At 35.1% G+C, this 16,068-nt stretch overlaps 1 protein-coding gene across 3 annotated transcripts in view; it reads left to right on the top strand.

The window, feature by feature from the left end:
• The window catches only part of LOC108906588 (ephrin type-B receptor 1-B), a 319,577-nt gene that overhangs the window by 287,467 nt on the left and 16,042 nt on the right, over positions 1 to 16,068 (top strand). For all 3 annotated transcript variants that reach the window (XM_018709892.1, XM_018709891.1, XM_023454425.1), the window contains exons 6-11: positions 1,079 to 1,183; positions 12,337 to 12,482; positions 12,889 to 13,126; positions 13,217 to 13,372; positions 15,199 to 15,362; positions 15,417 to 15,692. In XM_018709892.1, coding sequence (XP_018565408.1) covers positions 1,079 to 1,183; positions 12,337 to 12,482; positions 12,889 to 13,126; positions 13,217 to 13,372; positions 15,199 to 15,362; positions 15,417 to 15,692 — 1,085 coding nt within the window. The remainder of the gene's footprint in view (positions 1 to 1,078; positions 1,184 to 12,336; positions 12,483 to 12,888; positions 13,127 to 13,216; positions 13,373 to 15,198; positions 15,363 to 15,416; positions 15,693 to 16,068) is intronic.

Below are 16,068 nucleotides of genomic sequence, written 5' to 3'. Positions count from 1 at the left end.
TGTTGTGATTGATTTATTATCGCATGGGTTACTAGATAAAAAGTTTCTTTATGCATAATAAACAATTTGACAGAAATTTAGCCGCAGAATCGTTAATGTTGAATATTTTTTCATGAAATTTGGTACAGATCCATTTCAGGGGACGCCGAATCCAGTGGCGTACGTAGATTTTTTCTAAAAAAATCGCTAATATGGATTCTGGATTTTTCAGCCTCTGAATGTGATCTAGTAGGCCTTAGTTTAAAAGAGAACTGGACGGCGCTTGGCCCCAAAATACACTTTTTCCCCCTCTACATTTCAAAAAAAAATTCGTCAAAATCGCTCCATAAATAAAAATGTTATGAGGGTGGCCCGCTTTCAAATGGGTCACTCTGTATAATAATTATATTGTACATAGTTTACACACAATACATTTTTGAACGCGTACGCATCTTTACCCGAATTTGACGCGCAATATCGCCGATGTCCGAGGTCTTTAGGTTCGCAGTGTGTACAACTGCTAGTCAATTATTAGCGCTGTTGCCACATCTACATAGTCTTTATACGTACATTAAATATAATTTAAAACTACTTAAATACCTGTATGATATTTTTATGTTGTTAATTAGTCAATATGTATGCTATGTGCATATGAGTAGATATCTTTGCTATATAGATAATGATTATCGCAAATAATTTCAATAGAATTTAATTCTATCAAATTGGCAGCTGGTTTTAGTCCCATAAGAAAAGCATAGGACCCCCCCTGCGCTCCTCACTTCCCTCGGACCCCGATATACCTCCTTAATAACATTACGTTCGTTCCCGGAAGGTTCAAGTTGGTTTCATTTATTTTCTTCATCAAAAATTTTTATGGCTGTATTTCTTTTTCTGGGTGCAGGGCTAAAAATGTTTTATATAATTCTAAACTAAATTTGTCGAAAAAGCACACACAGCACAAAGGAATATTTACTAACCAGTCTTGCGAAGCTGTTTTTTTTTTTCAGTTTAACTCTCTGCCGCGGGAGAGCCCCCCGAGTAAAACAATTTACCAAAGTTATCGCTTTGCCTTCTTTACTGACTGTTTTTCTCTTCACAGGAAACGCGTTATCCTGCAAGGAGACCTTCAGCCTTCTCTACTACGAGTTCGACGCAGCTACGAGGGAGCCACCCCCGTGGGACGCAGACAGATACAAATTGATAAGTAAGTCCAATTTACTTTTCACCGGGCATGGGAAATTGTAAATTTTTCATGGGGATGTTCACTGAGTCAACCAGAAACGCGTTGGAGGTGTTTTAACTTATAGCATTGCGTTCAAAAAAAAAACAAGCAAAAAACCTGTCTAACTAGTCGTAAAATCATCTATTCCAACGTAAAATTATCAAATTTAACGAAAAAAATTGGAGCAAAAGAGATTTTATCTCAACAAAAATCATTTTGCCCTTTAACTTTGTTCTATTTCCGTTCGCGGTGTTCCTTCTACCGAAAATTCCACGTGATTTGCGCACAATCTCAGCTACACACTCCGTAATGAATTTTCACAGTATTCAGTCGCTCATCGCTCGTATAGCCCTTGTAGACGACATTTGGAAGAAGAAAACAAATAACTTTCATGGATCATTACATCTAGATAATTTAAATTTACCGCCCGATTTATTTCTGTATGTCAACAAGAGATGGCGGCAACGCGGTTTAACTGTAATACAAGGCGTTCGGAGTTCTATATTAAGAGTTCTGGGCTACTAAATACCATTCGCTCCCGAACCTAATCGGAAGGGCATAAAAATATAATCCTGGATAAAGCAATACAAACAAACGGGGCGTTCGCTCGTCCCCGCTAACCGTCCTGTTGACACGCCGTATATTAACTTTTTATTTGGCGTGAAAATAAACCGGGACCCATTATGTCGGGTCGTTATCATCCGTACCAGTGTTTTTCTATCGGGACACAAAAACTGCCCATAAGCATAAGTCACGCTGCGAACGTAAAAATTCGACAGGACTGCCTTGCCGGGCGGTCAGCAGCCAGTAGAAGGCGATACAGAAGTGGTATAAGTGTATGGTTTGCTGAGATTCTTTATAAAATTGTACAAAGCCAATGCACCTAAAGATTATCAAAGTAATTATTTTTTTTTTTGTAAAAATGTTGTTTTTCGAAAATATATATAGATATTTTAAACTTGTTTTCTAAGTGCCAAAAAGACACTGGTTAAATTAAACGAAAAACATTATTTTATTATTTTGTGGGTGTTGATTATTAATTTAATTGTATAAATTGTTTCAATAATATTGTTAGCATCCTGTATAGACACTGATAGATTTATTAGATAACGGACGAATGTATGCACCAGATATTCCTCTGCTGCAGCAAATTCTATACTTTCATTGGTGCTTGGTGCGTGACGTCAATTGGGTTGCGTTTATTCGGTTCCGGGCGATTCTGTCGGCACAGGCAAATAGGCGTACTCGCGAGAGGAGTCCGAGGATATCTTTCCGTTAATTTAATTGTGATTGTAGTTAATTTATTAGTGATTTTGGGTTTGTGTTCTTAAAAATGGAGAGCAATTCAAGCTGGATTTGTTTCGTTTATTAACCATGAGGCATTTATTTATTTTTGAAAATTTATCGATGCTGACGGAGCAACTGAATCAGAACCGTTAAACACTTTCTATTTGCAACTTAAATTTTACTCAATAGAGTTTTCAGTTTACTTCAAACCACTGAAGTAGACATTCTTAATCATTTTCGCAATTTTTTTCATAAAAAAACCGCAAATAGTACAGCGTTGGACAATAAAAGACTTTTATAAAACAAAAGAAATTTACGAAAATCTGTCGATAAATAGAAAGGGTCTAAATTTATATTTCTTAAGGAATTGGGAAAGCAAATCAGTGGCGGACCTTTTTTTTCAATAAATACCTACACCTTTACCTGCCCTTACCTACGCCTATGGCGATATAAAAAATATTTGATTTGCTATAAAATTTACGTAAGTCAATTATAGTTTTTATTTTTCACTTAGGCGATATAGCTTGTTTATTACTAAGAAACAGAATAGGAAAACAATAATATTAAATGTTATCTTCCGCATTTTGACCCTTCTTTTCTGCAAGGGTAGAATAGTAAAAGTGCCTTGTATAAATGAAACAAGACAAATGAAAGTACAAAGTTTACTAACATTAATATTTGATATATATATATATATATGTAGAAAAANAAACGTAAATTTTATTCATTAAAAAAATAACAATTCCTATGTCAAGCAAATACAATTCATTAAGTTTTCTACCTAAATTAAGTGTTCGAATTGCCACCCACCGACTTCTTGACAATACGCAAGTCTGTGTAGAAATTCTTCTTGCACATTATGAATTATTTCTGGGGTAACTCTGTGTATTTCATCTATAATACAATTTTGGAGTTCTTCTAAATTATGTGGTCTATTAACGTACACTTTGGACTTTAAGTAGCCCCATAAGAAATAGTCCAGGGATGTAAGATCTGGGGATCTCGCGGACCATTCCGTCGGTCATCGTCTGCCGATCCACCTCCTGGGAAAGCAATTGTCCAGAAAATCTCGAACAGGGCGCGCATAGTACGGAGGTGCACCGTCTTGCTGAAACCATATGGTGTCATCAGGAATATCAGGGTCATTATCGTTAGGAAAAATTACTGCAAGCGCTGGAACAAAATCATTTTGTAAAAATTCTAAATATGTTTCTCCTGTAAGGGTTCCTTCAAAGAAGAAATACCCTACTATTCTGTTGTCAACTATTCCAGCCCACACATTTAATTTCTGTGGATGTTGGGTGGTACGTGTCTCTGCCATCCAATGAGGATTTTCCCTACTCCAATACTTGCAAGTTTGACGGTTCACTGTACCATTAAGACAAAACATGGCCTCGTCTGAAAAAAGTATTTGCCGGTGTAAATCTCTATTTAGTTGACATAAATCCATAATAATTTCACAAAAGTGTAAGCAGTGGTCGGGATCGTCTTGATTGAGTTCCTGCACAAGTTGTATTTTGTAGGGATGATATTTTTCCTGCCTCAGGATACGTAGCACTGTGATCTGACAATTTCATTGTTTAATGCAACCAATCGTGAAGTATTATGAGGATTATCTACCATACTTTTCAAAATATTCTGTTTGTGATCTTCACTAACGCTTGGACCTCCAAGTTTTGGAATATCTACAACATTGCCAATTTCTCTAAATTTAGATTCTATCTTACTGACTGTTGATTGGCTGATGTGACGATCTGGATGTTTTTCATTAAATAAATCGCAAACTTCCTGCTGCGTTCTAGTCTTATCCCCGCATACGGTAAGAATTAAAATTTCAATTCTTTGTGTGACAGTTAAATGTGCCATAATACTTTAAATTCAACAATAATTTTAGAAAGTCGGTATGACAGTGACACTTTGTAAATATTTACACCTACGTGATCCATAAAAAACTTCAGACATTTCGAAAAACTAAATAACGATAACGTTTTTGCTTTATTTTAATTGATTTGGGTTTTCTAACATTCAATCGTCATTTACTCGAAAACTTTCCTATGTAAGATGGCAACATTTTAATACTGTCGGATCGACAATGAAACGATTTTTCAGTATCAAGAAAAACAATACGTGGTTGCTATTTAAAAAAATGTCGATGACGTCATTACTCGAAGACAAATGACGGTTGAAAATCGCATTTTATGCTAAAATATGTATTTTTTAAATTAAAAATCGACCTGTTCGAGGATTTTTCCCAAAAAAAAAAATTGTTTCGTTTTTACTGAATTTGTTCCATACTTTAGGCGCGTACTGTATATTGAAAAACTTTCATTCTCGTTTACATTTAATTATTAAATTTAAAATAAATATATAATCAGATGTCTAAGTAAAAAATAAAACGTTGTATACACCACGGGAGATACTAGGATAACTATGCCCTGTGTCGCCCTTGATACATAAATAGCTACAACTGATCCTTTTTGACACCAGGAGTTATTTACTTATTTTTTTTTAACTGTGTCAAAAATGCCTAATGAAATAAAAAAATAATTGAAAATAGGTACCACAAAAATAAATAATTACAGACAATACTTTTAAGTTGCAGCTACATTGCCATCGCAATAATCTATCCCGCTACCCGTAATCAGTTAATTCGCAACCTTTCAAGCTCGATTTGCGTTAATTGCTGCAAAAATGGCTAGTACGCTTCGTGACAGAATCCCATTGAATTATTTATTGCAAATTATTTTATACCTTCGAAACAATTATTCGCTATCCTTCTGCGGCGAACAGCGACACAATTACTTGTTTAATTAACTTGTCATTATGATTTATCCACTGCAAATTGTGACACAGTCGCGTATTGTTCGTCGATCGCCGGCCATTTTTTCACAGACAGGTTATAAATTAATCACCCCTGTGCCAGTGTTTTATGTGGATTTTTATAGCGGATCGACGTTTGCGACGGTTTCGCAATAGGAAAACCGCTCGCATGGAAACTATGCCGATAAGTGGGGTTTGTGAAATAAAATAAGGAACAGAGGAAGGTTTACAGTGTTTTGAAAACGGCGCAGAATTGTTTTGTCCGCAATGTGGGTGGCGGGATTCGAAATAGCGGCACTCATTTCAATACGCCACTACAACAACAGTTCTCAACTGACTGAGGCAATTGAGCAAGCGTTCTGATCCCAATACGTTGGCTTTGAATGAATGCAGTGTTGCCAATTTTGTCGAATATAAAAATTACAGAACATCAGTCTTACAATTAGTACTTTTACTTTGTAGAGAGAAGTGAGAATTATTGATTTCCTACCAAAGTGTGTATATACGTATATTAGGGTGCTTTTATTTAGATTTTTAGAATTTTTAGACAATAAATTTTCGGGCGGATCGGTTCCTTCAAGGGGGGGGGTGATATATATTGAATAAAATCGAGTTTAAAATACCTAAAATTATACAGGGTGTTTCTGAAAGATCTCCCGTAAATACAGGGGTGATAATAACGACAAAAAAACTCTTGTTTTCGAGATACAGAGCGACAAAATAAAAATTTTTAAATAGAAGTTTTACGGAAGTTTCCAAACGGAAAAAATTGGATAAATGCTTAGAAGTAGGAGGCATGCATTTCGACAATTGTTTAAAATAATAATCATAATTTTATACTTTGTTTTGTGTTCTGTTAGTTATTGTTTTATTTATTAGTTACAATTAAAATTGTTTAATATTTTCTATATTTGGTTATCCTATTTAACCGTCATTATGTGTATTGTTCTATTTTTCTTCGTGGAGTGACTTTTTTTAAGAAGAAGATAGCAACTAAATGTAAACAAATTTGTGACAGCAGTTTCAGCCATTGTTTTCACAGCAATGTTGATTAAATCATGACTAATTCCAACACAATTGACGCGAATTTTGGGACACCCTGTACAAAATTTAATTGCGCAGACTAAACTTTACTCATAAAAAATCGTGTGGTTTGTTCTAAAAAAAATCTACTTTTGCTTTCAGTCTCCTTAACTGAAGATTCTGAATCAACTATATTTATGTATTTATTTCTGTCTTCCTGGTACGCTCATGATATAATTTTTTTTTTCTAAATACGTATAAATGTGTCACACCTGTTCCGAGCTCGATAATCTTCGCTACAATCAGGTTACTTACTTTTTTTCGTAACATTGGCTTTCACTTTTTAACAGTAGCGACTACAAGAGATAAGTGTAGAGATTAATTAGATAAGTATCTAAAATTTAGATCAGATTAACAGAACTCAGAGAAACGTTACGTTTCAGCAGATAAGTGCGGAATAATAGAACGGGCGCGAATTTTTGTTTCTTTCCACAAACAAAAATGTTTCCATTCCATTTTAACATATTAAAAGCTTCAAGGTTGCATTGAATGTGATTTACACCTTCAAAAAATTGAGGTGTCAAGTCAGAATTGGCGTCGAATTGGAAATTTAGGATATATTGTCAAAAAAAGGCAGGTAGTTAAAAAAATTGTAACGGAAATGCACAAATTTATACCAGTAACAAGCATTATATCAACGTTTAATTGAATATCTATCTGTTAGCTAGAAATACGAGCTCATTTAAATATTTGTACGATTTATCACCATGCGCGACTGAAGTGTACAAATTGCTTCCAAAAAAAAAATCTGAAATAATCGGTACATACTACTGCCGCAGTCTGATAGATACTATATTCTATAATTAATGTGTCAAATAAGTTTAGCTATTCGAATCCACCGTGCTGGGTTAATAGCAATCATTAACTTAATGGTTATTGTAAATTGTATATCTTGAACAAATAGCACTTATTATTGCTGTTATTAATCGATATTAGACAATTACGGGTCGATTTTTATGTACAGGAAGAAAAAAACTATTTATTAATGGTCGTAACAGTTACGCGTCGTGTCAGAAGATGGCGTTTGACGACTGTTTTCGACGCTTAAAAAATGTAGCCAATTTCGTATTATTAGATATATTTTTTTGCAATGCGAATTTAAATTCCGTGAAGTATTCTCGAATTATTTATAGATTTGTGTTTTTAATTAATGCCAAAACTGAGTATTTATAGTCTGTTTAGAAATGAAAGAGAGTAATAAAAGCTTATTATGTATGCAAATCGTAAATAAATGTAGTACTGGTGCTTATATTCAATATTTTTATATTATGTATTATCGGTATAGGATGAGGTGTACTTTTAAAAAAACTTTGTGCGATCGGACTGTACTAAATTGTAGCAGGTAGCTAAAATTTAATCCCCGACAATCCGTCTTTGTCTATGCCGCTTCAATTTCTCGGTCCATTTCTCTTATAAGTAAACAATATAAAAACAGCATTTCAAAACATGAGGCTACTTTAAGCATCATAAGCGGGTTGAGAGGGTTTTTAGTAATTCAAATAAAATTATTCAATATTATTATCAAAATATTTATTTAAATTTAATGAATAGACTTTTATTCCACACAAAAATATATGTATTTTGAAAATTCAAATTATGGTGAGTAAATGTAGTGTATAAATGTACAATAAAGAAAATAAAAAAGTAGGTATATTAAAATTCATCCTCTGAATATTCTGATAAATTATCTTCGTCTCCTAGATTGATAACGATAGGTTCCATAGTAACGTCAATTAAATTATCGAGTTCCCACATTTTCTCCTCTTCTTTTTGTACATGATGTATACATCTTTGCCAGTTATCTGCAGTTACTCGTTCCAAGGAATTTTTTAACAAAATTTTCACGTCACTTAATTTAAACGTCGTATTATTTCGTGCTACATCTCCTTTTACCTGCGCCCAGACTAATTCGATTGGGTTAAGTTCACAGTGATAAGGTGGTAACCGTAGTACCGTTATTTGGCGATTTGTTGTCATTTCATCGATAACATATTTTTTCTGATCTTTATTAAGATTGACAAGTGTCAAAAGTTCCTTTTTCACCATATTTGTTTCAAAAGAAATGTTTTTTCCGGATAACCATTGAATTATATCGGCTTTCCTCCAAGCAGTCGTAGGCGTCCGCTCGGTCTGCCGTGAATGGTAACTGGCATTATCCATGACAGTTATAGACCCCGAAGGAATAAGATCCAACATCTGTGTAAATTACTCTTCGAAAACATCTGCGTTCATGTCTTCGTGATAGTCACCTGTATTTTTAGATTCAAATAAAAGTAAACCGCCATCTACAAAACCACTGGCACTACCTATGTGTGTCACTATTAATCTTCGTTCTTTACCTGAAGGTGCCTTGAACCCTGTTGAAAGTCCATCCAAAAATGCTTGTCGAAAACTTTTTACATTTTTATCTTGCCATACTTTTGTTACAGTATATCCCTCGTTGATCCAAGTTTCGTCTAGATAATAAATATTCCTCCCTTCGTCACGGAATTAGCATTAGTGTTACCCGATAATTACCTGAAACGAAATATTACCACGCCCATGGCCGGTTCTTATCTCGGGGTTTTATTACTCTCTTTCATTTCCAAACAGACTATAACGCAATTTTGTTCAGATTGTCTCACGGTGAATTAGAATTATTTCAGAGACTACTTCGATTTGAATTTTGAAAATTTGGGATACCGGGTTTTCGGGCATGCCCTTCTCAACTAAAATAATGGCGTCCACATACCACTTCCGGTTATACCGGAAGTCGCCATCAACTCGCTTATTTTAAATGGAACACCCTATATATTATTGCAACTTTGGATTCTACGTGTTATTTTAGGTGGACATTTATGAAGTTTACCTATTCCTAAAATTAACCGTTTTCGAGATATTTAATTATTTTCAAAAAAATGGAGAGAAACAGTGACTAGCTTCAAACCATATGTATTTTATAGTAAGAAAGATAAAGCAACAATATTTATTGGGGGGATAGCTAGACCCCTAAGCTTCATATCCATACTTTCAAAGTGGCTTAATTGCATACAGGGTGCTAGAAATTTTTTGCCGAGTTAAGTTCAAACCTTCATAAGTCGTTTTTTTAATGGAACACCCTGTATGTTTTTCTATATTCTGACACAATTTTATTCTCTTTCAAACGGTATCAGGGTTCCCTATAACTATCTCTTCTAGCTGTTAATGGGGGTCATATTGAACACTTATGACATTTTTTAAGTATTTTTTTTTATCTTAGTGCATTATTATTATCAACATACATAATTAAAATTGTGTATTACTTATGTATGAAGTTGATTTTTTAGAATTCTTAACTTTATTCTGCTCATTGGTGGAAAATTGGGATATGTCTCATTAAAAACTGTAAATGTTCAGCTTAGAATCCCATTGCAACGTCTGTGAATAAATAATAATATATAACTGGTGACAGTTCAGTTGTTTGTTTTGAAGTTTTGCTAAAAATTCCACAGCTATCCTCGCAAGAAATTACATGATTTTAGGTGATTACACACAAAATAGTAGATGACTTAAAAACTAGAAGAGATAGGTATAGGGAACCCTGATACCGTTCGAAAGAGAATAAAATTGTGTATCAGAATACAATAGAAAAACATACAGGGTGTTCCATTTAGAAAAACCGACTTACGAAGGTTTGAAGTTAACTAAACTCGGCATTACATTTCTAGCACCCTGTATGCAATTAAGCCACTTTCAAAGTATGGATGGAAAGCTTAGGGGTCTAGCTATCCTCCTTATAAATATTGTTGCTTTATCTTTCTTACTATAAAATACACATGGTCACTGTTTCTCTCCATTTCTTTGAAAAAAATTAAATATCTCGAAAACGGTTAAATTTAGGAACAGGGAAACTTCATAAAAGTCCACCTAAAATTACACGTAGAATCCAAAATTGCAATAATATATAGGGTGTTCTATTTAAAATAAGCAAGTTGATGGCGACTTCCGGCATAACCGGAAGTGGTACGTGGACGCCATTATTTTAGTTGAGAAGGGCATGCCCGAAACCCAGTATCTCAAATTTTCAAAATTCAAATCGAAATAGTTTGAAATAATTCTAATGGGCCGGTCACCGTGAGACACCCTGTATGTAGTTTCAGTTATGAAAAACAACAATTACACCAATCACAGCCGGTGAAACAGAATGTTGCGTTTTAATGTGATCTTGAGCTTATTGTTTCAATAATTTAAAAAATAATAATAATTCCAATTTCCCACTATTATTATTTTTTTGAACTGTAAAATGCCCGACCCTGTATAGAACATCGATTAGATTAATCATTTGTGCGTGCTCGTAACTTAACACGAATTGCTGTTAATTTAATTTGAGACGCTCGCCTGGGAGTGTGGCAACTATCCAACAAAATAAATACAGAATCTTCATTGAGCGTTGAACTTGGGCGATTTTGAGAATCACTATTGTTTGCCCGTCCATGTGGTCGGATCGCTTTCAAAACGGAGAGCTGTTAAATTTCGAGACGTTCATTAGTTGTTTTATTAGCCTTAATGAGGTTTAGAATCAATATTTGTTCAAGGAACCAGATAGGAGTTTTTAGAATGCGATAAATTCGAATACTTGTCTTCTTAGAACTTATACAGGGTAGCTTCAAAAAGGACGTGGGGGCTAATTTTTTTTTGAAAGACCAAATTTAAAATCGATATCTCGACAACTGTAAAAGTTATTAGAAATTTTTGTAAAAAAACATGTTCACTATAACTGTAACACTCTGAGTAGCTAATATCAACTTTTAAATTGCGACCTAACAAGTTGACTTTCTTATCTCACATGTCTGTTGTAATTTGAGGTTTACTTTGAGAGAAAAAAACATGATTAGCTAATAATACTAACCCATTTGTCATCCTCAAAAACTTAATTGTACCCAATTTCAATAAACACATGTAACATAGATGTTATTGTTGGTATTGTTACCTTTTATACATGGGTCATCACAAAGCAGTTATCTCGACAACAGCCGGGTCATTCGTCAGAAATTAAGAGGGTATATGAAACAAATAACAAAATTACTGTTCTGTCAATAAAAACAAATAAATAGGTAACTCACCAGGGGGTTACACTCCCCCTAACCTTAGGATTCAAGGTATATCCTTCCATATGTTTCCATTACATTAATTAGCAACTGTGTATCATTATTTCTTCAACAACTAGCTAGTGTCACCTGAAATAAGTCAAGGCTCCCCCGGACGTCAACTAGTAAGCATCCCAACTACCGGGTGTGTGTCACACTATTATTATTATTATGCCACACCCAGTATGTGTCAATCAAAGCGCATGTAAGACCCCGTAGAACTTACAAGACACACTTTGAAGGAACCACAGCCATAAAGACCGGGAACACGTGGCATGCCCTGGGGTTTTCAAAAACATAAACGAGTATGGCATGTTACTCACAAATTCACAAATTATTAAACAAATATATTCAAGCTAGCACACAGATATAATAACCGACCTTATTCGGACGCTGGCCAGGCACCACTGTCTCAAAGAACACCCTCTCTGTTTCGGCATCTTGAGCTACATCTTTGTATATACCCATAAATTACATTATCTCAAGGGCACATAAATACTTGGCTGGTGCATTTCGTGTGAACAGCTGAGGCCTGATTCAAAGCAACCACGATAGTTTCATTTCATAATAAAATATATATTGATTCGCATTATTACAATACTTTTAAAAATAACAAGTGTTACACACACTGTTTTTGACTCAAAAGTGGATCTTAAAATATATTTTTTAGTGTCACGTGTCTCAATAACAAAAAACAATAGTCTCATAGGGAAAAAAAGGTCTTACTTTTTATGTTCCGCCAACTTCTGTATTGTACCATTTTTGAAATATGCAAATAGTAACAACATCAATGCTTTCAATTTTCTTTCGTTTATGAAATGACCATTATTTTTCTTTTAGGTCGAATTGCAGCTGGTGAGGGTAGGTTCAACTCCAACAGCGAAGTCAACATAAACACCGAAGTGAAGAGCATCCCTGTCACTAAGAAAGGGGTGTATTTTGCCTTCAGAGATCAGGGCGCCTGCATCTCCCTCCTAGCTATTAAAGTAAGCAGAAAAATATCTGAGAAACAATCATTTATTACGTTCATCTCGACCCAGACTCGACAAAATTCCTTTGTTTATCAAAACAAACAATACAAACCAATAAAACAGTAAAAACCATTAAAAAAAAAGTTAAAATTCCTAACATTTTATAACCTTTGGGCAAAAAAGTTATATTTAATTTTTTTTGTTCACTAATTTACATTTATTGTGCATTTATGTATTATACTTAGCATCTGGCATTTATATACTGAGCAAATAAAATCAAAATACCTAATAAGTTGTTACTGTGCACAAATTCATTAAATTACTGTGCAAATCCATTATACTTGCCATCGAAGTTACTTACTTTGCGAATATCCTTCAAAATATCGAGTTCAAAAGGTTTTTTATTGCATTTTTTTGTCAGATCTACTACATAGTCTGTCCAGAGGTAACAGTGAACTTTGCCCGGTTCCCCTCGACCCCCACCGGCAAAGAAATCGTCATAATCGAGCAGGCCACCGGTACGTGCGTCAGCAACGCCGAGGTGGTAGGGGGAACCCCCACCTACCTCTGCAAGGGGGACGGGAAGTGGACGCTGCCCACTGGAGGCTGCAAGTGCAAAGCGGGCTTCCAGCCCGACATGGAAAAGCAGACTTGCAACGGTGAGTTTTCGGGGTACCTCAAGGATACCTCCCGAGACCCATGGTATATTTGATTCTTGTGACGTTTACTTGACTTTTTATCGGTTTTAGTGTGTCAAAGGGAAACTTATAAGGCTGAAACAGGTGATGGTCCTTGTCTTCCATGCCCGCCCCACTCTCAAGGCCCAGACTACGGTTTGACGGAGTGCCAGTGCAATCCGGGGTACTTCCGGGCGGCCACCGACCCTAAGAACATGTCTTGCACACGTAAGTGAAGTAGTTTTTTTTATGAAAAGTACATTGAACATAAAAATTAAAATATGTAAATGAAATAAAAATATCTGGTATGGCAGCTGTAACTGTCCGTTACATTTAAGTATTTGACTCTCAATATGTCTTTTAGGGTAATAGCATCTACTGCGCAACAGAATCAATCGCAAAATGCAATATTTTCTTACCTATTTTTCTAACATATCATAATCGGGTGAATGTTTAATAATTTTTCGAATTTATTGAGCTCCGCTCAAGGAATAATTTTAAATGTTGTTTCATGTATGATTATCTACATTTTTTTCTACTTAGGTTTCCGATAATCAAAATTGTGTATTATGGATCACACACATCAGCATATTGGCAGATTGAACACAAAAATTAGATCATGCAATAAAAATACCCAGTATGGCAGCTGTAACTGTCCGTTACATTTAAATATTTGACTGTCAATATGTCTTTCAGAGTAATAGCATTTACTGCGCAACAGAATCAATCGCAAAATGCAATATTTTCTCACCTACTTTTCTAGCATATCATAATCGGGTAAATGTTTAATAATTTTTTTAATTTATTGGGCTCTGCTTAAAAAATAAGACATTTTTAATGTTGTTTCATGTACGATTATCTACATTTTTTCTACTTAGGTTCCCGATAGTCAAACTTGTTTATTATTGATCACACACATTAGAATATTGGCAGATTGAACACAAAAATTAGATCCTGCGATAAAAATACCCAGTACGGCAGCTGTAACTGTTCTTTTCATTTAAGTATTTGACTCTCAATATGTCTTTTAGAGTAATGGCATCTACTGCGCAACAGAATCAATCGCAAAATGCAATATTTTCTTACCTACTTTTCTAGCATATCATAATCGGGTATATGTTTAATAATTTTTTGAATTTATTTGGCTATGCTCAAAAAATAAGACATTTTTAATGTTGTTTCATGTACGATTATCTACATTTTTTCTACTTAGGTTCCCGATAGTCAAACTTGTTTATTATTGATCACACACATTAGAATATTGGCAGATTGAACACAAAAATTAGATCCTGCAATAAAAATACCTAGTACAGCAGCTGTAACTGTTCTTTTCATTTAAGTATTTGACTCTCAATATGTCTTTTAGAGTAATAGCATCTACTGCGCAATAGAATCAATCGCAAAATGCAATATTTTCTTACATTTTTAACATATCATAATCAGGTAAATGTTTAATAATGTTTTGAATTTATTGGTCTCCGCTCAAGGTATAAGACATTTTTAATGTTGTTTTCTACTTAGGTCTCCGATAATCAAAATCGTTTATTAAAGACCACACACACACATACTCGTATAATAAAAATACCCAGTCTGGCAGCTGTAAGAGTCAATTTCTTTTATACGTTTGATTTTCAATATGTATTTTAGAGTAACAGAAAAACCAGCCGATAAAATCTTTCAACAAACGCAATATTTTATCGCCCTCTGTTCCTTGGCAATATAAACCAAGAAAACGTTTAATAAATTTATGAATTTTCTGGGCATAGCTCGAAGGACGAAACATTTTGGAATATTTTTAGTAATGAAGGCCTAAAGCAGGGCATTTAATGTACTAACGAAATTATTTAATAGCTTCCCCCACCTCTCCGCCTTACTTATGCACCAAATCGTCGAGCTCGTATCATACCATCAGCTCTCAACTTTTGTATTGTATTTTGTAACATATGAAATTAGTAGATTGTGAAATTACATAAATATAAAAATCTTCACTATGTTTTTAAACGATTTGCGTATATCATGAATCGTATTGAAATAAAACGTATTTTTTTTGTCAGAACCGCCATCGGCACCCCAGAACTTGACGGTCACCTTCGTCGACCAGTCGAACGTGGCCCTAAGCTGGCTCCAGCCGGAAAATCTGGGCGGCAGGTCCGACACCGTCTACAGAATAAAGTGCGACGCCTGCAGCTTGGGCCCGGTTCAATACAATCCCAATACGGTAAGTCCTCCACTTACTGCCGCTGTTATTGTTTTCCATAATTCTCTCTTCCAGGAAACGTTCAACGACACGAGGATCACCATAAGCGGCCTAAACTCGGTGACAACGTACCGTTTCCAGATTTTCGCCGAGAACGGCGTGTCCCACCTTCAGCTGAAGTCGAGTCCGGAGTACGCGGACATCGTGGTGACGACGGAGGCGCTTGTCGCCAGCAGCATAACCAACATAAGGGTGCTGTCGGTGAAGAGCACCGAAATTACCCTGGCGTGGGACGCCCCGACGACAGGGGACGGCTCCGAGATCGAGAACGATATGGTAGAGACCTATGAGGTAGGAAATTTTGTTGGTAATAGTTCATTTCCTTCGCGTTGACAATTAAATTTTGATAAAATTAAGAATTATTAAAACGGTAAGATGAAGAGTACGTTAAAACACAACATTCTGTTTCATCGGTTTCCACAGTTTGTCATTGTTCATCGTAGACGAATCATATTGGTGGCACCAAGATTTAGGGACTTTTAGGTGACAGTATCAGTTCCCTAAACACAGCGGTCAGGTGGCTTGTAATCATTTATAAAGGACTTGTATACAGTGTCTGGAGCGTACAAGAAGTGAAGAATGAACTGGACCTTTTGTAAAGGGCATCAGTAATATCGTTAATAATCGCTTCGATATTGACGCTCGATACTGAAGCACGCATCGATAT

This window comes from Anoplophora glabripennis, unplaced genomic scaffold (assembly GCF_000390285.2).
Source record: "Anoplophora glabripennis isolate ALB-LARVAE unplaced genomic scaffold, Agla_2.0 scaffold108, whole genome shotgun sequence".
Lineage (NCBI taxonomy): Eukaryota > Metazoa > Arthropoda > Insecta > Coleoptera > Cerambycidae > Anoplophora > Anoplophora glabripennis.
The sequence above is the reverse complement of the archived record's forward strand: the minus strand, read 5'-3'. Positions and strand labels throughout refer to the sequence as shown.